The 23045-nt window shown below is 48.6% G+C and overlaps 1 protein-coding gene across 1 annotated transcript in view; it reads left to right on the top strand.

Moving 5' to 3' along the window:
• Nucleotides 1-23045, top strand: part of LOC119974506 (sodium channel subunit beta-1-like) — a 94116-nt gene that overhangs the window by 64553 nt on the left and 6518 nt on the right. The window contains exons 3-5 of the mRNA XM_038813444.1: nucleotides 4838-5081; nucleotides 10099-10240; nucleotides 20695-20806. Coding sequence (XP_038669372.1) covers nucleotides 4838-5081; nucleotides 10099-10240; nucleotides 20695-20761 — 453 coding nt within the window. The 3' untranslated portion in view covers nucleotides 20762-20806. The remainder of the gene's footprint in view (nucleotides 1-4837; nucleotides 5082-10098; nucleotides 10241-20694; nucleotides 20807-23045) is intronic.

Here is a 23045-nt window from a genome sequence, read left to right as displayed (position 1 = left end):
GTACTGAGTGAGTGCTGCACTGTCAGAGGGTCAGTACTGAGGGAGTGCTGCACTGTCAGAGGGTCAGTACTGAGTGAGTGCTGCACTGTCAGAGGGTCAGTACTGAGGGAGTGCTGCACTGTCAGAGGGCCAGTACTGAGTGAGTGCTGCACTGTCAGAGGGTCAGTACTGAGGGAAGGCCGCACTGTCAGAGGGTCAGTGCTGAGGGAGTGCTGCACTGTCAGAGGGTCAGTACTGAGGGGGTGTGCACTGTCAGAGGGTCAGTGCTGAGGGAGCTGCACTATCAGAGGGTCAGTACTGAGGGGGTGCTGCACTGTCAGAGGGTCAGTACTGAGGGAGTGCTGCACTGTCAGAGGGTCAGTACTGAGGGAGTGCTGCACTGTCAGAGGGTCAGTACTGAGGGAGTGCTGTACTGTTAGAGGGTCAGTGCTGAGGGAGTGCTGCACTGTCAGCGGGTCAGTACTGAGGGGGTGCTGCACTGTCAGAGGGTCAGTGCTGAGGGAGTGCTGCACTGTCAGAGGGTCAGTACTGAGGGGGTGCTGCACTGTCAGAGGGTCAGTACTGAGGGAGTGCTGCAATGTCAGAGGGTCAGTACAGGGGTGGGGCATGGTTCGACGTTAACAAAAGGTTGGGGAAGGCCTGGTTGGAGAGGCAGCGCCCGAGGTTATGGTGATGGCAGATAGGAGTGGCGCCGCCGGGGGGGGGGGGGGGGGGGGGGGGGCTGTGTCCCCCAGTCGTGCTCACTGAGCCAGTTGTGGGGGTGAAGGCGTTGGCTGGGCTGATGAAGGAGATGGGAGGAGTGGATCCGTGGAGGGTTTTACACCCAAGGGATCGTAAGTATTAATTTTTCTCCCCAGCGCACAAGCTGTATTCGAGGATTGACTGTGGTGGGAAAGGCGCTATTTGCTGAGGTTAAAAGGCCGGAGTACTCAGCAATTGTGATTTCAGATCATGCTCCGCATTGGATGGATGTGACTTTGGAGAAGGGGACAGCCGGGTGGAGAATGGATGTGGGGTTATTGGTGCACTGGAGTTTCTGTCACATGATAGGGAGGTGATTGCGGATTCTTGCAATTTAATTGCAAGGGGCGGGTCTCATGGTCGGTGGTCTGGGAGGCTCAGAGGGCAGTGGTGAGGAGGAAGGCGATCTCATTTAAGGCTAAGGTGGATAGGGAGGAGAGGGAAGAACGCCAACGACTGATAGAAGAGATTTTGGAGGTGGATGGGAGGTACGCGGGGGCCCGGACCCGTGTCTCCTGGCGAAGAGGAAGGAGTTGCAGGCAAGGTTTGACCTATTGTCCAGGGGGAAAGCAATACCTCAGCTGAGAAGGGCAAGGATAGCTGGCTATGAGTACGGGGAGAAGGCAGAGCATATTTTGGCAGGTCAGCTCCAGAGGGAGGCCGCCATGAAGAAGATAGGTCTGGTGTGCGATAAGGTGGTGGACTTGGTTGTGGCTCTGGAACAGGTGCTTGAAGAGGAGTTCTATAGGGGCCTGTATAGGTCGGAGCCACCAGAGGTGGAGAGGGAGATGAGGGAGTTTCGTGGTGCACTGGAGTGTCCGTGGTTGGGGGATGGTAGGGTTGGAGGAGTCGGTGGGGGAGGAGGCTGTGAAGGTGGCGATTGGGAGGATACAGGCAGGGAAGGCAGTGGGACCCAATGGGTTTCCGGTCTGCTTTTATAAAAGATTTAAGGACAGGGTTGTGCCATTGATGGTGGGAATATTTGGGGATACAATGGTTAGGGATGTCTTGCCGCAAATGGGACAGGCCTCCATCTCATTGTTGTTGAATAAGGATAAGGATCCGGAGGAGTGTGGGTCATGTAGGCCTATATCTCTAATGAATATAGATGCCAAGATACTGGCAAAGGTGTTGGTGTTAAAGTATGAAAGATGCCTCCCAAAGATGATTGAGGAGGACCAGACGGGATTTGTAAAGGGTAGACAGTCGTTCTCGAATGAGGTTGCTGAATGTGGTGCTTTCTCTGGCAGAGGGGAGGGAGACGGAGTGGTGGTAGCGTTAGATGCGGAGAAGGCATTTAATTGAGTGGAGTTATTTGATGGCGGTTTTGGAGAAATTTGGGATTGGGCCGAAGTCTGTGACCTGGGGGAAGCTGCTACATAAGGAGCCGATGGCGAGCATGCATACAAATAGTATGAACCCAGGGTTTCTCATACTGCACTGGGGTACGAGGCAGTACGATAAACCCAATGGCCCCCCTTCTGTTTGCATTGGCTGTAGAGCCCTTGGCTATTGCTCTGAGGAGCTCGGGTTTGTGGAAGGGGATGGGTGGAACATTGAGAGCGCGATTCTCCCATATGGGGAGAAATCGTAAGGCTGGCGTCAAATCCGGGCGGGTTTGACGCCAGCCCCCCCCTTCCCGACCGGGAACCGATTCTGGTCCCCGGTCGGGGCTAGCATGCCGACGCCGTAAACTCCGGCATCGTGGGCTTAACGAATTTCGTTAAGCCCGCTTGCCAGAGTTAGCGCCGGCTGACGCGTCATATGACGTCAGCCGCGCATGCGCGGATTGGAAGACTCCAACCTGCGCATACGCGGATGACGTCATTGCGCATTTGCGTGAAACCCGCGCATGCGTGGGCCGGGATGCCCCTCAGCCGCCCCGCGAAGTGATACAGTGGCGTGGCGGAGGGACAAAGAGTGCGCGGGCATCGGGCCCGCTGCCCGCGATCGGTGCCCACTGATCGCGGGCCCATGGCACCCTTGGCGCGGCCGTGGTACTGCCGTGCCAATCGGTGCCTTGGTTTTAAAAATCGAGAGTTTACGGCCGTTTTTACGAACAGCCAGACCAGGTGTGTTTGTCGTTCGTAAAAACAGCCGTAAAGGGCTGGGAACTCGGCCCATCGATCAGCTGAGAATCGCTGCCGGCCGTAAAGAAACGGCGGCAGCGATTCGTGTCGGGAGTTGGGCATGGGGGGGGGGGGAGAATAGCGGGAGGGCGTCGGAACAGCGTGGCCGTAAAATTTTACGAGCCACGCTATTCTCCGCACCGTCGGGAGTGCGGAGAATCTCGCCCAGGGTGTCCTTGTATGCAGGTGATTTGTTTCGGAGCCGTGCTCTTCGGTGGGGAGTATAATGGGGTTGCTCCAGAGATTTGGGATGTTTTCAGGGTATAAGTTGAATTAAGGAAAAGTGAGTATTTTGTGATCTCCCCTCTGAGAGTGGGAGCGGGGGTGGTGGGGGCTGCCATTTTGCCTGGGGGCATCTCATTTTAAGTATTTGGGCATACAGCTGGCCCGGGACTGGGCAGGGCATCGGAGGTTTGGTGGGGAGGATGAAGGCTGATTTGCTGAGATGGGACAATCTCCCTCTGTCATTGGCGGGCTGTGTACAGGCAGTGAAGATAAATGTTTTGCCGCGATTCTTGTTCTTGTTTCAAGTCTGCCGATCTTTTTGCCCAAGCCATTTTTCGGGGTGGGGGGGGGGGGGGGGGGGGGGTGGGGGGGTGGGGGGGGGGGGGGGGGGGGGTGCGGTGGACAGGCTGATCTCCCCGTCTGTTTGAGCGGGGAAGGTTGGGCCTGCAGAGGGGACGGCAGGTGAGGATGTTAGGTCTCCCAAATTTGCTGTATTATTATTGGCCGGCAAATGCAGAGGAGGTGCGGGACTGGAGCAGGGAGGTGGTTGCGGTCGCTGGTGACGGTGCCATACGCGATGGCCACAGGGAAGATCTCGGTGAGTCTGGTGGTCCTGGCCTCATTGATGACCTGGAGGCAGTTTAGACAGCGTTTTGGGTTGGGAGCTGGGTCAGGGGGATGCATATTAGGGGGAATCATGGGCTTGAGCTGGGGAGGATGGATGCAAGGTTTTGGGGATGGGAAGAGAGGGGGTTTAAGGAAATTAAGGATTTGTTTCTGGGAGGGCGATTTGCGAGTTTGGAGGAGCTGGGCGAGACGTTTGAGCATGCGCGGGGCGAAAGCTTTAGGTATATGCAGGTGCGGGAGTTTGCAAGTAAGGTCTTCCCGACTTCCCCGATAGCGCCTGCCTCCTCGCTGTTGGAGGCGGAGCTGTCAGTGGGGGGTTTGGAGAGGGGGATTATCTCGGCAATTCATGGGAGGATCATGGTGGAAGACAGGTTGTCCATGGAGTGGGTTAAAGTGAAGTGGGAGGAGGACTTGGGGGTGGAGCTGGAAGAGGTTCTGTGGAGTGAGGTGCTTCGGATGGTAAATGCCTCAACTTTGTGCGCGAGGCTGGGACTGATACAGCTGAAGGTCTTGTACGGGGCACACCTCACAAAGTTTAGGATGAGCTCATTGTGCGAGGAGGTAGAGGATGTCTGTGAGCGATGTGGGAGGGGTCCATCTAATCACGTACATATGTTTTGGTCCTGTCCGATGTTGGAAAGGTTTTGGAAGACGGTGTTCAGCACCATTTCGGGGGTTTTGCATGTCGATGTGGAGCCCGGTCCCCTCAAAGCCATATTTGGGATGTTGGACCAACCGGAGCTGCAGGCGGGTGCGGGGGGGCAGATATTTTAGCCTTCGCCTCGCTGATTGCTCGTAGGGGAGTCTTGTTGGGGTGGAGGTCAGCTTCCCCACCCTGTGCCTCGGTGTGGCGGGGGGACCTGCTGGAGCTTCAGATCCTGGAAAAGGTGAAGTTTGCTCTGAGAGGGGGCAAATGATGGGTTCTACAATTGTTGGCGTTTGTTCATCATACATTTGCGGGAGTTGGTTACCGTTGACTGTTGGGGGGGGGGGGTGCGGTTTGGGTGAGCTGGGGGAGTTTTGTGGGGTTGATTTTTATTGTAAAACTGTTGAAAATTTGTTGAATAAAAATACTTTAAAAAAAAGTATTTTCTGACCTTGTGTTTTTTTTCCAGATATATGAGCATGCTTTCCCAGATGTGGACATTACTTATGGTAATTTTGAGAATCGGATCAAGTGGTTCGGAACCAAAAAATCAGAAGACATCCAGGAGGCAACAATAATCCTGCACAATGTCAGCTTCAGCGATGCTGGAACCTATCGATGTTACTTCAACAGAACCTTCTACTACAGGAGTGGAGAGTTCATTTTGTTCACACAAGTTAACAAGACCATAGAGCTGACAGTGGTGGCTAAAGGTACTGGGGTGAATTCTCTGCCTCCCCAGCCACGTGTCACTCGGCGGCGCGCGGCACCCATGGTAGTCTCCGTTGCCACAACCGACCAATGGGATTTCCCATTGTGGCCAACCCTCGCCGCCAAGAAACCCGCGGACAGGTGTGCGCTGCCAGTGGCAAGGGAGAATCCCACCGACAGAGAAATCACCCCACTGAATACAAAACCGAATAAATCTGATATTTTAGTGGCTCACATGAAGGATGTGGAAAATCTATTTGCACAATTCCAATTACTAAACCTGATAAATGCACCCGCCCCCCTTCTCCGCCAAATCTAATGGGCGGAAGAAAGGAGAGCACTGACCCTCTTCAGCACTGTGAAGGGTACAAAATTGGACCAGGAGCAGTTCCAATAGCCATCAGAGAGGAGATGGGATAGCGAGCAAGGGGAGATTCCATTGGGGATGAAGTATCAGCCTCACTAATCTCTAATGCCAGAATACATAGGACAAGATTCAGAATGCTCTAAATCTGAGAGTTGTCCTTCACAGGACTGCAGAATCAGGCTGATTCCTGGGATGGTGGCACTGTCATGTGAGGAGAAACTAAGTCAGTTAGGATTATATTCATTGGATTTTTGAAGAGTGAGGGGGGAATCTCATAGATACTTGTAAAATTCCAACAGGTTTAGACAGGGTAGTTTCAGAAAGAATGATGCCGATGGTGGGGGATCCAGAACTAGGGGTCATAGTCTGAGGATAAGGGACAAACCATTTAGGACTGAGGTGAGGAGAGGTTTCTTCACCCAGGGAGTGTTGAATCTGTGGAATTCACTACCACAGAAAGTAGTTGAGACAAAAGTATTGTGTAATTTCAAGATGGAATTAGATATAGCTCTTGGGGCTAAAGGGATCAACGGAATATGGGAGGGAAGGCGGGATCAAGGTATTGAATTTGATGATCAGCCATGATCATAATTAATGGCAGACCAGGTTTGAAGTGCCGGATCGTCTCCTCCTGCTTCCATTTTCTATGTTAGTTCTGTGTAATCAGGGACAGCCAGGGCATAATAGCTTCTTCCAAAAATACAGCAGATGTTAGAGTAGAGAAACAAATTGTTGGAACTAAGAGATATTCGTCCCTAAGAGAAGGAGAGTGTTCTGTTATACTCAAAAACACCAACAGCTACTGCAAACTATGGTGGGCTTGTGAGATGCTGCAAGGCAGAATGTAGGTACTAAGTTAAATTTGCTGAATGCTTTCTTTCATTCTTGTCATCAAAAGATAGCCATTCACACTTCATAATCATCAACATTGACATTACCCCGGCTCTGGGTCACTGTCCGTGTGGAGTTTGCAGTCTCCCAGTGTTTACGTGGATTTCGCCCCCACAACCCAAAGATGTGCAGGGTAGGTGGATTGGCCACGCTAAGTTGCCCCTTAATTGAAAAAAAATGAATTGGGTACTCTAAATTTATTTTTAAAAACCTACCCTTTCCCTCAACACCTACATGCTCCCTCACGCTGCACAAGTGCCAAGCAATGACCATCTCTAACAAGAGAAAATCTAACCATCGTTTCTTGATATTGAATGGAATTACTATCACTGAATCCATCACTATCAATTTCTGGGGGTTACCATTAACCGGAATCGGATCCGGGTCCTCGGCGTTGTGACACAGAAATGCTAACCCCTGTGCCGTCGTACTGCCCAGTTCAAAACAATCCTAATCCTAAACATCCTAAATCAAATCCTGACCCTAATTGAATCCTAATCTTAACCCCAATCCTAACTGTAAACACAATCCTGATCATAAACAAAATCCTGATCCTAAACGTAATCCTGGGGCGAAATTCTCCGACCCCAGCAGGGTTGGAGAATCGCCTGGGGCTGCCGAAAATCCCGCCCCCGCCGTGGCAGAGATTCTCCGCCACCCAGGAAGTGGCGGCGGCAGGAAACTCGCCACTCTGATCGGTGAGGCCCCTGCGGTGATTCTCCGGCCCGGATGGACCGAAGTCCTGGGAGGCCCCTCCCGCCGCCAAGGTTTGAACCACCTCTGGAACGGTGGGATCAGCGGCGCGAGCGGGCCCCGGGGTCCTGGGGGGGGGGGGGGGCGATCGAACCCCGGGGGGTGCCCCCACGGTGGCCTGGCCCGCGATCGGGGCCCCCCGCTCAGACTCCGGGCCAGTGCCCTGGGTGCACTATTTTCCTCCGCGCCCGCCACGGCCTCCGCCATGGCGGAAGCGGAAGAGAACCCCACATCGCGCATGCGCCGGCTGGCGAAAGCCTTTCGGCCAGCCCCTCTGCCGGGGGCGCCGGTTTTTTGCGCCAGTCTTCTGGTGCCGACCGCTCCGGCGCGGGGCTGGCCCCCAAAGGTGGGGAGAATTCCTTTGGGAATTCCCCACCTTTGGGGAGGCCCGACCCCCGAGTGGTTGGCGCCACTCCCCTACGCCGGGACCCTCCGTCACGCCGGGTAGGGGAGAATCCCGCCCCTGATCTGAAACACAATCTCAATCCCAAAAACAATACTCATCCCAAACACAAGCCTAATCCTAAATTCAATCCCAATCCTGAACAATCCTAAATCTAATTATAACCCTAAACACGATCCTGATCCTAACCCAATCTTCATAGAACTTACAGTGCAGAAGGAGGCCATTCGGCCCATTGAGTCTGCACCGGTCCTTGGAAGGAGCACCACACTTAAGACTACACATCCACCCTATCCCCGTAACCCAGTAAATCCCACCTAACCTTTTTGGACAATTTAGGGCAATTTAGCATGGCCAATCCACCTGGCCTGTACATCTTTGGACTGTGGGAGGAAACCGGAGCACCCTGAGGAAACCCATGCATACACGGGGAGAACGCGCAAACTCCGCACAGTGACCCAAACTGGGAATAGAACCTGGGACCCTGGAGCTGTGAAGCAGCAGTGCTAACCACTGTGCTACTGTGTCACCCATCCTAAACACAATCTTGATCCTAAACCCAATCCTAATCCTAAACCCAATCCTGACCCATAACACAATCCCAATCCTAAACCCAATCTCAATCCTAAACACAATGCTAAACCTAAACACAATTCCAATCCTAAACACAATCACAATCCTAAATCCAATTTTAATCCTGAACACAAATCTGATCCAAAACACAATCCTAATCCTACACACCATTGTGATCTTAAACACAATCCTAACACGAAACACAATCCTAATCCTAAACCCAATCCTGATCTAAACCCAATCCTAATTCTAAAGCCAATCCTGATCCTTAACCCGAACCTAATCCTAAACCCAATCCTAATCCTAAAGCCGATCTTAATCGAAAAGTCAATCTAATCCTAAACCTAATTGTAATCTTAAACCCACTCCTAATCCTAAACACAATCCCAATCCTAAACAAAATCCTGATTCTAAACTCAATCCTTTTCCTAAACACAATCCTAAATATGATTCTAACCCTAACACAGTCCTGATCCAAAACACAATGCTAATCCTAAACACAATCCTAATCCTGAACCCAAATTTGACCCTAAACCCAATCATCATCAAAAACCCAATCCGAATCCAAATCCAATCCTAATCCTAAACATGGTCCTCCTCCTAAACCCAATCATGATTCAAAACACAATCCTGATCCTAGTCCCAAATCCAATTTTAATCCTAAACACAAATCTGATCCTAAACACAATACAAATCCTAAACCCAATCCTAATTCTAAGCATAATCCTAATCTTAAACACAATCCTAATCCTAAACCCAATTCTAATTCTAAACATAATCCTAATCTTAAACACAATCCTAATCCTAAACACAATTCTAACAAGAAGCACAATCCTATCTCAAACGCAATTCTTATCCTAAAACCAATCCTAAACCCAACCCTAATCCCAAACACAATCCCAATCTGAAACCCAATCCTGGTCGTAAACACAATCATGGTCCTAAACGCAATCTTAATCCTCAACCCAACCCTCATCCTAAATGCAATCTAGATCCTAAACCTAATCCTAAACAGAATCTTAATCCTAAATCCAATCCAGATCCAAAACACAATCCTGAACCTAAACACAAAGCTAATTCTAAACTCAATCCTGACCCTAAACACAATCCAAATCTGAAACAGAATCCTGATCCTGACCCCAATCCTGATCCGAAACACAATCCTAATCCCGAACCCAATACTGATCCTAAAAACGATCCTGAATTTAAACGCAATCTTGATCCCAAATGTAATCCTAATCCTAAACCCAATGTTAATCCTGAACACAATCCTAATCTGAAACACGCTCCCGATCCTAAACACAATCCTTGGGTGCGATTCAGCAGACTGAAAAGTCCCAGCAGTTTTTAATCCCCTGTTAGGGGTTATTAGCTGTGTGTTTCTCAGTGGCTGTATCCAAGGTACCATAATCCTGATCCTATACACAATCCTGATCATGAACCTAAACACAATCCGAAACCCAATCGCAGTCCCAATTCTTTTTTTTTTAATTTTAGAGTAGCCAATTATTTTTTCCAATTAAGGAGCAATTTAGCATGGCCAATCCACCTAACCTGCATGTCTTTGGGTTGTGGGGGTGAAACCCACGCAGACACGGGGAGAACGTGCAACCTCCACACGGACAGTGACCCAGGGCCGGGATTCGAACCCAGGTCCTCAGTGCCGTAGGCAGCAATGCTAACCACCGTGCCACCGTGCTGCCCTTCGCAGTCCTAATTCTAAATGCACTCCTATTCTGACCCAACCCTGATCCAAAACACACTTGTGATTCTATACCCACTCCTGATGCTAAACCACCACGAGTTTAAAGGTCACTTCTTACTCCAAACAAGCCAGTTTTTAACTCTAACGTCAAATGGAAGATTAGAAAGTTAAATTGAATTCTTGGATTAATTGAACAGAAGTTGTATTTTTGCTTATGAGCAAAAACAAAACCCACGAGCATTTCTTGCTGATGCCTGATTTGATGGTGATTGGGGTGATTTTCTGACCTGGTAATTTTTATTTGAAACACGTTCTGTTTTTATCCAGAGAACCGGAAACTAGCATCCATCATTGGCGAAATTATGATGTACTTTCTGAATGTAGTCCTGACATTGTGGCTGTTTGCAGAGATGCTTTACTGCTATAAGAAGATAGCTGCAGCTGGGGAGGAAGCTATTCAAGAAAATGCGTGAGTATCAAACTGACATTAAGTATGTTACCTCGGGGGCAGCACGTGGCACAGTGGTTAGCACTGCCGCCTTCTGCGCTGAGGATCCGCGGTCGCATCCCGGTTCTGGGTCACTGTCCGTGTGGAGTTTGCAAGGTGGATTGGCCACGCTAAATTGCCCCTTAATTGGAAAAAAATAATTGGGTACTCTAAATTTATAAAACAAAAAAAAAGTATGTTACCTCTAAGTATAGGAGAGCGCTCAAAGTGATTTATGTATTTGACAGTAACATACATAATCCTACTGACCATGATGTACACCAGAAGTATTTTCACGTTTACTGCGGTTTAAGTTGCATACTGTGCCTTCAGAGCTTGAGATAGAAATTACTTACTTTGGGGGCAGCACGGTGGCACAGTGGTTAGCATTGCTGTCTCACGGCGCTGAGGACCCGGGTTCGAATCCCGGCCCTGGGTCACTGTCCGTGTGGAGTTTGCACATTCTCCCCGTGTCTGCGTGGGTTTCACCCCCACAGCCCAAAGATGTGCAGGGTAGGTAGATTGGCCACGCTAAATTGCCCCTTAATTGGAAAAAATAATTGGGTACTCTAATATTGAAAGTGGAGTTGAAATGCCCATCAGCCACGATTGAATGGCGGAGTGGACTCGATGGGCCGAATGGCCTTACTTCCACTCCTATGTCTTATGGTCTTATATTTTAAAAAAAAAGACTTACTTTTGTGACCAGCCTTGATAGGAATTGGCACTAAATTGACAAGGTGGCACATCTGTGAACCAAGTTTTATCCGCAAGGCCATGTTTGTTTTGTTATTTACAGCACAGAAGGAGGCCATTCAGTCCATTGTGTCCACACGGGCTCCCAAAAGAGCAACCTAGCTAGTCCCATTCTCCAGCCCTATCTCCGTAGCCCTCTGAATTAACCCCTTTCAAATATGTATCCAGCTCTCTTTTGAAACCTCCTATGGAATCCACCTCCATCACCACTCTCCCAGGCAGAGCATTCCAAATCTCAACAACTCTCTGAGTTAAAGAGGTTTCTCCTCATCTCATGTCTAGTTCTCTTGCTGAATATCTTGAAATTGTGGCTCCCTAGTCACTGACACACCAACTAGTGTCTAGGGGCTGGTCTAGCACAGTGGACTAAGACAGCTGGCTTGTAATGCAGAATAAGACCAGCAGCGCAGGTTCAATTCCCATTCACAGCCTCCCTGAACAGGTGCTACAATGTGGTGACTAGGGGCTTTTCACAGTAACTTCATTGAAGCCCACTTGTGACAATAAACGATTATTATTATTAGTGGAAAGAGAATATTCTTCTTTACCCTTGTCAAAATTGTTCAGAATTTTGAACACCTCAATAAGTTCACCTCTTAATCTACACTGCCATGTGAGGCCTTGTTGAACACCTTGTCGCAGTCTATGTGGAGTTTTCACATTCTCCATGTATCTGTGGGTCTCACCCCCACAACCCATAACCCAAAAAGATGTGCAGGGTAGTTGAACTGACCATGCTGAATTGCCCCTTAATTGGAAAAAAGAATTTATAAAATGCATTTTAAAACATTAATGTACACAACATCCACTGCACTACCTTCATCAACCCTTCTTTATTAAAAAATATTTTTATTGGTTTTCATTTGTAACAACAAGGAAAGTGACACAATGAAAAAAGGAAAATAAGCAGGTCTGAATACATAGAAAACATGTACACAGACGAGGCATATTAACATTAGTCGCTTGTTACAGCTGTACTATAACTATATACATATTGCCCGATGGTATTAAAACATATCAGGGATGTGCTTGAGGCCACCAAGATGCCTCCTGTTGTTGTTTGTCATGGTCGCCTCCATGGTTTCCCTCGGTACCCTTTGGTCTCTCTGTACCTGCTTCCCTTGCTCCCCTTTCCCCCACCATCCCCCTTTTCCTACAACCCCCTTTTCTTCTCTTTCCCTTTGTCCGGTTCATTTCCCCATCCCTGCCCCCTCCTCTCACTTACGGGTCGCTGGTCTCGAGCAGGTCCTCAAGCAGGCTGGTAAATTGCTTCCATGCATTGCAGAAACCTTCTCCCGATTCTCTGATGGTGAATTTTATCTTCTCCAATTTGAGGAATTCTGCTAAGTCAGGCAGCCAGACTGTGGCCTTGGGTGGCGCTGCTGATCTTCAGCTGAGCAGGAGTCTCCGGTGGGCGACCAGGGAGGCAAAGACTAAAGTCTGCCCCTCTCCCCATAAAGAGCTCTGGCTGTTCCACTACCCCGACAACCGCCACTAGCAGACATGGCTTCACTCTCACCCCTACAGCCTTGGACGTGGCCTCATAAAATGTGGTCCAGTCCCCAAAAAGTTGGGATAGCCCAGAATATGTGGGTGTGGTTGGCCGGGCCTCCCTGGCACCGTTGAAATTTGTCTTCCACCTCCGGGACCTTGTCAAACACCTTGCTGAAATCCATCCTTGCATGTTCTGGTCAAGTGCGCCGTGTGCACTACCTTTAGCTGCGTTAGGCAGCCCTGCACATGAGGAGGTGAAATTTGCCCTATGTAGTGCTTCGATCCAGAGCCCTGCCCTTTTCTCCATGTTCAGCTCCTCATCCCACTTTTCCAATGTCTCGTCAAGCGGGGCCCTTATCGCTTCTCGCAGTTGTCTGTACATGTCAGCGCAGTTACTGTTCCCTACTTCATCAGATGTCAGATGTCTGTCCAGTAGGGTGAGTCCGGATAGCTGGAGAAATGTTGCGGAGTTCCTGAGTTGCAAGTACCGGAGCTCATTCCCTTTAGGGAGCTGGAGCTTGTCCGTTAGTTCCCCAGGGTCTCTACTCGGCTGTCCGTGTAAAGGTCACCTACCGCCAATACCCCTTGTCCTATATCTATTTTTTAAAGGAGGCGTCATTTGTTGTGGAGGTGAATTTATAGTATTTGCAGATGGAGGCTGTAATGAACTCCAATTGGCTTTATTGGTTGACCAATTGGAGTATGAGCTCCCTGCAGGCAGGCGTTACAGCTCGCACTGTCCCTAGAAAAGGCAGCAAGTGGGGCGCAGGAACTACAGAGAACGCCAATGAAGGTAGATACCTGTGAGAGGGACTACCACAACGGGTCCTGCTACCAGATAGCCGCTCTCAGGAAAAGCCTGAGGAATAGAGGGAAAAAGGAAAACCCCAGAACTGCTCCCAAGTCTGCCAGGACTAACTGGAGACAGAGGGAAGTACCGGCTGAGGCTCCCCCAACAGAGAAGGATCGTTTCTGGCACCAGACAGAGGGGGGTAACAGCGACAGAAACCCTAGAAGGAGGTGGCAAAAGAGGAATTGCAGGTGGGGACGCAGGGAAATACACAACCTAGACGCCCCATCCTCCTCCGAAGGGGAACAATTATATAATATTGCAACAAAGAAAGCAGAACCCATTAAGATTACCCCACGGGTGAACGGGCGGCCGACAATAATGGAAATAGACACGGGTGCGGCCGTATCAGTAATGGGAGTGGCAGCATTTAGAAAAATCAAAGATGGACTCCAGCCACTAACCCTAACAAAAGCATCGACAAAACTTAAACCCTACACAGGGGAACCCCTGGAAGTTCTAAGCATGACTCATGTTGCTGGTTTAGCTCACTCAGCTAAATCGCTGGCTTTTAAAGCAGACCAAGCAGGCCAGCAGCACGGTTCGATTCCCGTACCAGCCTCCCCGGACAGGCGCCGGAATGTGGCGACTAGGGGCTTTTCACAGTAACTTCATTGAAGCCTACTCGTGACAATAAGCGATTTTCATTTCATTCATTTCATGTACCCGTGGAATATGAGAAACAATTGCTCAAATTACCGTTGACGATAGTAGAGGGCTCCGGACCGAGCTTAATTGGACAAAACTGGCGGGCAGTTGAGTGGAGTACTCCAAAAATACCCGGAGGTCTTCCAGGAAGGTTTGGGAAAAATCATAGGCGCCAAAGCAACTTTGCACGTGGACCCAGAAGCCCTTCCGAAATTTTGTGAGGCCAGGCCGGTACCTTTTTCATTAAGGAAGAAAGTAGATGACGAAATAGAAAGGTTATGGCGCGAGGGCATTATCAGACCAGTACAGTTCTCGGAATGGGCAGCGCCGGTGGTACCAATTTTGAAGCCAGACGGCTCGATACGTCTCTGTGGAGATTTCAAACAGACGGTAAACAAATACGCACTGCTGGACAAATACCCAATCCCGTAAATAGACGACCTGTATGCCAAATTGGCAGGTGGGCTTTTGTTCACGAAACTGGACATGAGCCACGCCTACCTGCAGTTAAAACTGGACAAGGGCTCCCAGACGTTTGCTACGATCAACACCCTGAAGGGCCTTTTTCATTATACTAGGCTACCTTTCGGAGTGTCATCAGCCTGCGCTATATTCCAGCGTACGATGGAAAATATTCTGCAGGGACTACCGCAGGTGGCAATTTATTTGAACGATGTCTTAATCACGGGTAGGACAAACAGGGAACACTTAAGGAACTTGGAGGAAGTGCTCAGGCATTTCGCAAAGGCAGGCGTACGGCTAAAAAGGGAAAAATGTGTTTTTCTGGACCCACAAGTGACGTACCTGGGATATAAAGTAGACGAGTCAGGCTTACACCCATTAAAAGACAGAGTAAGGGCAATAAAAGAAGCCCCAGCTCCCACCACGATCCAGGAGTTACAATCATTTCTAGGGTTGGTAACCTATTATGGAAAATTTATTGAAAATAGGGCATCCATCCTAGAACCACTCCACCAGCTACTAAAAAAGGGGCAGGAATGGAAATGGTCCTCCCGCCAAAACCGAGCATTTAGGGACATTAAGGAACAGCTGTCATCCGAAAATGTCCTAGAGCATTATGACCCAAGGAAGGACTTGGTGGTCACTTGTGATGCATCCCCCTACGGGGTAGGAGACGTCTTAGCCCATAGAGGAAGGAATGGGGAAGAACGGCCAATAGCCTATGCTTCGAGGACCTTGGCGATGGCTGAGAGGAAGTACGCCCAAATCGAGAAGGAAGGACTGGCGGTGATATTTGCAGTAAAAAAATTTCACCAGTATCTGTACGGGTGAAAATTCACCATAGTGACGGACCATAAGCTGTTATTAGGGTTATTAAAAGAAGACAAGTCAATACCCCCGATTGCATCAGTGAGAATCCAACGCTGGGCATTGCTACTGGCGGCGTATAGATACGTTCTGGAGCACAGACCGGGAACGCGAGTAGCAAATGCAGATGCTTTAAGCAGACTTCCCCTCCCGGACACTCCGCCGCAAATACCAAAAGTAGAGGAGACAGTAATGACACTAAATGGTTTGGACACCCTACCAGTAGACGCACAACATATTCGGTTGTGGATGCAAAAAGACCCAGTTTTAGCCAAGATGAAGCATTTACTGCTAACAGGGGAACTGGAAAGACCAGTGGAGCCCCAGATGCACCCATACTGGAGCAGAAGGGACCAAATAACCGTAGAAGACGGTATCCTATTATGGGGAGCCCGGGTAATAGTCCCAGCTCAGGGCCGTCAGGCAATGTTAACCAAGTTACATCACGGACACCCAGGGGTGTCTAAAATGAAGATGCTAGCTCGAAACTACGTTTGGTGGCCAGGTTTGGACACAGACATAACAGCCTTGGTACGTCGGTGCCAGGAGTGCCAACAGGGGCAAAGAGTGCCACCAGCGGCGCCATTGCACCCGTGGGAATGGCCAGGCAGACCGTGGACCCGCCTGCATATTGACCAAGCCGGCCCTTTCATGGGCTCAATGTTTTTGGTGATAGTGGACGCCCACTCCAAATGGTTGGACGTCCACCGGGTAAACGTGGCAGGAACAGCATCGACAATTGAAAAGCTCAGGGCCTCGTTTGCAACACATGGACTTCCGGAGGTATTGGTGTCAGACAACGGAACGGCATTCACAAGTGGGGAATTTGGAAAATTCCTGAAGGAAAACGGAGTCTGTCACATCAAAACAGCCCCTTACCATCCAGCGACCAACGGCCTGGCAGAGAGAGCGGTCCAGACACTTAAAGCGGGACTCAAGAAGCAGCCGGCAGCGTCAATGGACACAAAGCTCTCCCGCTGGCTGTTTGATTACAGGACCACACCACATTCCACAACGGGCATACCGCCAGCTGAACTCTTAATGGGAAGGCGGCTGCGAACGAGGCTGAGTCTCCTTTTCCCAAATTTAACGGGGAAAATGGAGAAACCACAGGAGACCCAACGCAGGGGGCATGATAATAGTCGGCAGCAGAGACATTTCCAGGTGGGGGCACCGGTTTGGGTCAAGAATTATGGGAATGGACCAACGTGGGTCAAAGGCACGGTAGAGTCCCAAACAGGGTCCATATCCTATGAGGTTTCGATAGGAGGTAAGGTGCTCAAGAAACACCTAGACCAAATAAGGGCAGCGGAACCACACCTGGAGGCAGGCGAAGCAGGACCGCCTCAAGCTGGGATAGCCCAGACGGAAAGGATACCCACACCCCAGCCTCGAGCAATTTCTCCAGACCCCGTCATCCAGTCGTCAGAGTCGGAGATGGACACGTTCGATGAGGCCGCCGCGACACCTCCCCCCAAGGAGGAGGAAGAACAACTTCCAAGGAGGTCGTCAAGGAAAAGACAGGCACCTATTAGGTACACCCCGCCCACTTCGGAGAACGACCCGGCGGACGACACAGAGGTGACAGACCCAGACATGAGGAGCAGGAAGAAGCTCAGAGGAATGCCAGCTGGCAGGAATTCCTCGGACCTTGGGGGGGAGGGGTGTAATGAACTCCAATTGGCTTTATTGGTTGGCCAATTGGAGTATGAGCTCCCTCAATTATAGCTCATTGAGGGGGCCCATATAATCACCTGTGTAGGCTTTGTGAGCCAGTCTTAAGTTGACTGGACTGCTAGCAGCACTGTTTGTAGCTGCTCCTGTAATATCGTTATTGTAAATAAATATTGGTGTAGTGACGGAACTCCTGCCTACCGTGGATTACTACAGAGGCCATGGTGGTCATTGCACCCAGGTTTAAACGGTGCCTGAGCAGATTCCAAGTCTTTAGCATGGATACCATCATCAGGCTTCTCGAGTACTTGGCTGGGGGAAATGGGAATGGGACCATGGCCTGTGTACGGAGGGACCTCCTTCTTCAAGTTTTCCCCTCCATTCGCACCCATTCCGCCTCCGGCTCTCTGATCCACTCCTGTATCCTTTCTCTTACAGATTGTAGGATTTCTCCCCCCAACCACCACCCCCGCCCCGCATACACAGACGGCATGATTAATTTGTCTACTTTGGTGAAGAAGGCCTTGGGGATGAAGGTCGGGAGGGATCTGAACAAGAAGAGGAATCTTGGCAGCACGTTCATTTTGATTGTCTTGACGCTCCCGCCAGAGAGAGCGGGAGCGAATCCCACCCCCGCAGGTCTCTCTTTATCTCTTCCATTTATGGATCTGTGTCCAGTCGTGGGTTATCTGGACGCCGTGGTATTGGAATTTGGTTTGGGCCAACTTGAATGGCAGCTTCCTCAGCTCTGATACCCCCCCCCCCCCCCCCCACCTTGCAGGTTCAGGGGGAAGATTCCACCCCTTCTCACCTTACGTTTGTAACCTGAGAAGGCTCCAAACTCCCTTCAGAATTCCCTTGTGCTGGCTAGGGGGGATTGAGATGTAGAGGAGCATGTCATCAGCATAGAGTAAGACTCAGTGCTCCCTGTCTCCCCTCTGGATGCCTCTCCACCCCTTCGCTGAACTGTGTCGTGTTAAGCACACTGAGATAACACGGGCTGCAACTGGATGCAGCTTTAACTGAAAGATACTCCAGACCTTGAAGTTAGTCCAATCTGATTTATTGAACCCGTCACACGTTTAGCACAGTTCTCTGTGCGTTCGACTCTCTGCTAACCTAAGTGTGATTACTCTGTCTGACTGAACCAGACTAGCTCTTAGCCACGTGCTGGAGGTGTTATGTGATATATACACCTGACTCACTCTGTAGATGTTCCCAGTGGAAAGAGGCGGAGTGTGAGTGCCTCGTGCCTTTTATAGTGGGACACCACCCCCAAGTGTTCTGCCTGCTGATTGGTCATGTCCTGTTCTTTGTGTTCATTAGCTGCCTGTCTGTAACTCATTGTGTGCATGTCTGCATATCATGACAAACTGAAGACAATCGCCAGTGGTTCAATTGCCAGAGCAAACAGCAGCGGGAACAACAGGCATCCCTGCCTCGTGCCTCTGATCAGCTGGAAGTATTCAGAGCTGGTGGTGTTCGCCTATACACTTGCCTTTGGAACACAATACAGTAGTTTCACCCATGAGGTGAACCCTGATCCAAACCCAAATCATTCCAGTAGCTCCATGAGGGATCAATGGAAAATTTCAAAACTGAGATTGATATATTTTTGTTAGGTAGGTATTTTAAGGGTTATGGAACCAAGATGCGTAGATGCAGATCATTGATGATCTCACTGAATGGAAGTACAGGCTCAAGAGGCTTAATTTCTTCCTCCTGTTCCTATATTACATTTGGGATGTATTCTAATAGTTTAATACCAATTAATTTGACTGATAGATTGCAAACAATGGGGGGAATTTTCCAGGCTCTCCTGCTGGGGGAAGGGGGGGGGGGGGGGGATCATCTAGGCCTGACAAAGTCACCGGGGATTTGAATGGATCACCGCATCCACCGCTAGAAAACTCACTCAGTGAACATATACTAACCTACAAATTTTCAAAATAGGAGCAGGAGTAGGCCATTCAGCCCCTCAGGCCTGCTCCATCATTCAATAAGATCATGGCTCACCTGTTTGCATTGAGTTCCACATTCTCATCTTCCGCGATAACCTTTGATTCCCTTGTCTAACTAGAATCTATCAATCCTGTTGTGCCACCCTGGGCAAGTGCGCGGTCAATTCCAGCCCCATTTGACCTGGAGTTGCAACACAAGTGAATTACCCAATAATTCTCATAAAAATATCCAAAATCTTTGGCTTTTGGCTGTCCAATAATTACAGTCACCAGGTTTGTAAATGTAAACACAATTACTGTTTATTTATAACAGGAAGAAAGATTAAATGTGCAGTCAATACAGCTGTAGCTAAAACAACAAGAAAGACAATCTATCCCTTTAACTGCCCCACCCTCTACCCATACATGCAAGACAGACAAACTCAGAGGGATGGAAAGGGGTAAACATAATAAGGATTGGTAAAAATAATGAAGATTAAGGTAAAAAGATAAGTGTCCTTGGTTCAAATGGTGGGTTCTTTGGTGCAATATTTTCACAATATGAGTGTGGATTAAAGACTCTGGTTCATAGCCTGTAACGATCTTCCTGACAGTCAGCAATATCTTACTCACAGCTTTTCTATAAGCGGCCTCTGGTTTCACATCAGCCTGTTCTGCAGAGCGAGTTATCAGATTTTGGGTTCTGCTTGCATCAGCCTTTTCTGCAGAGAGAGTTGGTTCCCACAGTGGCTCTTTGTTCAGAATTCGCGGTTTTTTTTGGAGAAAACAGAGTGGGAAAAAGAGAGGTCTTCTCTCTTAGCTGCCAAACCGAAACTAAAGTTTGTTTGGCCTCCGAAGCATTTCAGTGGGATCAGATCCAATCACCACCTGTTACCTGGCAGAGCACTGTCTTACAGGCCAATTCATCGGCCACCAGCCAAATCAGTCAAACATGGCTTCCTTTTGCTTGAATTAAAGATACATGCTGCCTCAAAGACATATGCCCATAAATCATCCATGGATCAAAAATGTAACGGCAAAAATAAAAGAAAGGGGAAATAAGGGAATAAACAGGAACAAACAGAAAGGGCTCTGACGACCTTAAAATATTCAATGACACCCAGCCTCCACCACCATCTGAGGCAGAGAGTTCCAAACTCATACAACTCTCTGAGAAAGATTTCTCCTCATCTTGTCCGAAAGGGGCAACCTCTAATTTTCAAACAGTTTCCCCTAGTTATGGAAAATACTGGTAATTGTAATACTTTGCCATTTTGGTTCCAGAAATATTTGAAAGTTACCTGATGACCTTTATTTTTAACTTATAAAATGCATTTGTTGTTTGAGCCTGAGCATATCATTTGATGTCAAATTGCACAGGAGAGAGCAAGAGTTCCCAATATTACTCCCACTGCGATGTGATGGAACCAGGGTATATTATCCTTGAGGTTGTTAACTTGCATGTTTTAGTCCGCTAACTGCACAGGATGGAAGTGAAGTAACTGTAATTACTTGGAAGATGTTTTTTTTAATTCTTCTCCCTTGCGATGTGGGCATCACAGGCAAAACAAATAAACAGGTGCATTTACCTTTGCTCAAAAGGTAGACTAATGGAAAATACAGAACTCCAGCTAGAAGTTGGAATAAGTTGCAATTCATATTTACAACTCTATATGAAGTGTTGTGTTCATACTGACTTACTGTAGCTTTTTGGTAAGTGTGTGATGTTCTGCTTTTTCACACAGATCGGACTACTTGGCGATCACATCAGAAAGCAAGGAGAACTGTACAGGGGTACAAGTGGAGGATTAGCATCAGTCAGGCAACATCACAGCTACTGATTCTTTTTAAACATATGTATGTAGAGAAGAAAAGACTGCAATTTAAAGAATGCCACTGGAATAGAGACATTCATTTATAGAACCTTATCACACTTGTAGAGGACACTTGTACAGTTTCCATGCTGTAAACATCTATGTCTCTATGACATTCTAAAAGTGCTGCCACTCAAAATAGTTTTCTCAAGTTCATTTTGTCCTTTTATTTGGACCCATTTTCTCACAGCAAAGTCTCATCAACAGTAGCTGTACAAAATGGGCTCATGGTGCCCCAGTGGTTAGCACTGCTGCGTCACAGCTCCAGGGACCTTGGTTCAATTCCGGCCTCGGGCGACTGGCTGTGTGGAGTTTGTACTTTTTTCCGTGTCTGCATGGGTTTCCTCCGGGCGCTCTGGTTTACTCCCACAATCCAAAGGTGTGGTTGATTGGCCATGCTAAACTGTCCCTTAGTGTCCATAAGGGTAGGTTGGGTTACTGGATTATGGGGATAGGGCAGAGGCGTGGCCTTAAGTAGGGTGCTCTTTCCAAGGGTCAGTGCAGACTCGATGGGCCGAATGGCCTCCTTCTGTACTGTAGTGATTCTATGATTCTATCAAAAATGGCCATATAATCTGTTTCTTGCTAGTGCTTGAGGGATGAATCTGATGTTTTACATATCATAGCTCCACACCTGAAGGATAGCGCCTCCAACAATGCCGCACTCCCTCAGAGCTGTACTATACATCAATTTCAATTAGAACTCACGAGCTGGAGCTGGTTCTGATTCCGAGATGAGAGTGTGAGCAGTAGAACTAAGCTGAGATCTCATTTATATCACCAAAAATAGACTGTGTTAGCAGCAAGCAAAGAAATAATAACCAGAGGTTATAGTGACCTAACGTCAACTGATCTCTTCACTCAGGTATCAGCAATGATGTTCTGTTATCTCAGCAGTAATCCGCTAGTGATCTAGTCAATGTTCCTTCATCAATCACAGAAAACAATGTTTGGTGTGGTGCCCTTATTCCTGTGTTGTGTCGCATTGCTCCCTGTCTGTCACCACATAACAATTATTGCAACAATTCTGAATATTAGAAGTACATGCTTATTGCAAGAGTTCTTCACTCTCAAGTTATCCATAGATCAAAGAGAACGGGCCTGATTTTTACCCTTGAGATGGGTACTAAGAATTGAGAAAATTCCAGGCTAGGCCTGTCCACCTCATGAGAAAGTGCTGTCAAAAGCAGGATCTCCATTGCGGTGCGGGCTGGAATTAGACTAACCACCCTAGAATTGAAGTGGGAGGCAGCCGCAGGGTCTGACGGGGACGGGAGGCAGACTGTTTAAAAGGTCTCATTGGTGCTATGGGCCTTTTGTCTGAGTTATAATGGTCCTCCAGCCATCATCATTCACACTGACAATGCCTAATCCATGGCAGCTCATGCCCTCACCCACCTCCTTTGGCCTCTCATGCCCCCCCCCCCCCATGCCAAGGTTTGGCATTTTGCCAGCCACCGATGGACCTTCATTTCCCTTATGTCAAACAAATAATAAAAGTGTCAATTATCCAGATCATCTAAAGGACAGGCACTAAGTCATGATGGTCATTGGAGAGCCAGAGCAGATACAATAGGCCAAATGGCTTCCTTCTGCGCCATAACAATTCTGTGATTCTGTGACTCTCATGGCCAATTGGGAAAGGTGCAACGAATATTGGCCTAGCCATCAAAGCTAACTAATACCCTAACCCTAACCTTAATCCTAACTCTAACCCTAACCCTAATGAATGACGCCTAACCAGCCAAGCAGACTAATACCCTAACCCTAAGCCTAATGAATTCTGGCCGAGCCAGCGAAGTTGAATAATACCCTAACCCTAAACCTAACCCTAATATTAATGACTGCTAGCCTAGCCATCAAAGCCGACTAATACCCTAACCCTAACTTTAACCCTAACTCTAACCCGAATGAATGCTGGCCTAACTGGCGACGCTGACTAACACCCAAAACCTAACCCTAATCCTGCTGAATTCTGGCCTAGCCAGCGAAGTTTACATCCTTTGAATGAATAAAAAATATCCACACTGTAATTACCGCACTAATTATTAATGTATATTTTTCATTGCTTTTATATAACGTGGCTGGGATTAATGTCCCCGTCTGTCGCTGGGATGTTCTGGTCACATTAAAAGTGAATGGACTCTCGGCAACTGGGACGCCTCCCCCTGCAGCAACCCATTCCTCAGTGGGGCAGTATAATCCCTATCTGTATATAATCC

The sequence above is a fragment of the Scyliorhinus canicula genome, chromosome 12, assembly GCF_902713615.1.
Source record: "Scyliorhinus canicula chromosome 12, sScyCan1.1, whole genome shotgun sequence".
In the NCBI taxonomy this organism is placed as follows: Eukaryota; Metazoa; Chordata; class Chondrichthyes; order Carcharhiniformes; family Scyliorhinidae; genus Scyliorhinus; species Scyliorhinus canicula.
Note: the sequence above shows the minus strand (reverse complement) of the source record. Positions and strands in the feature narration are given on the sequence as shown.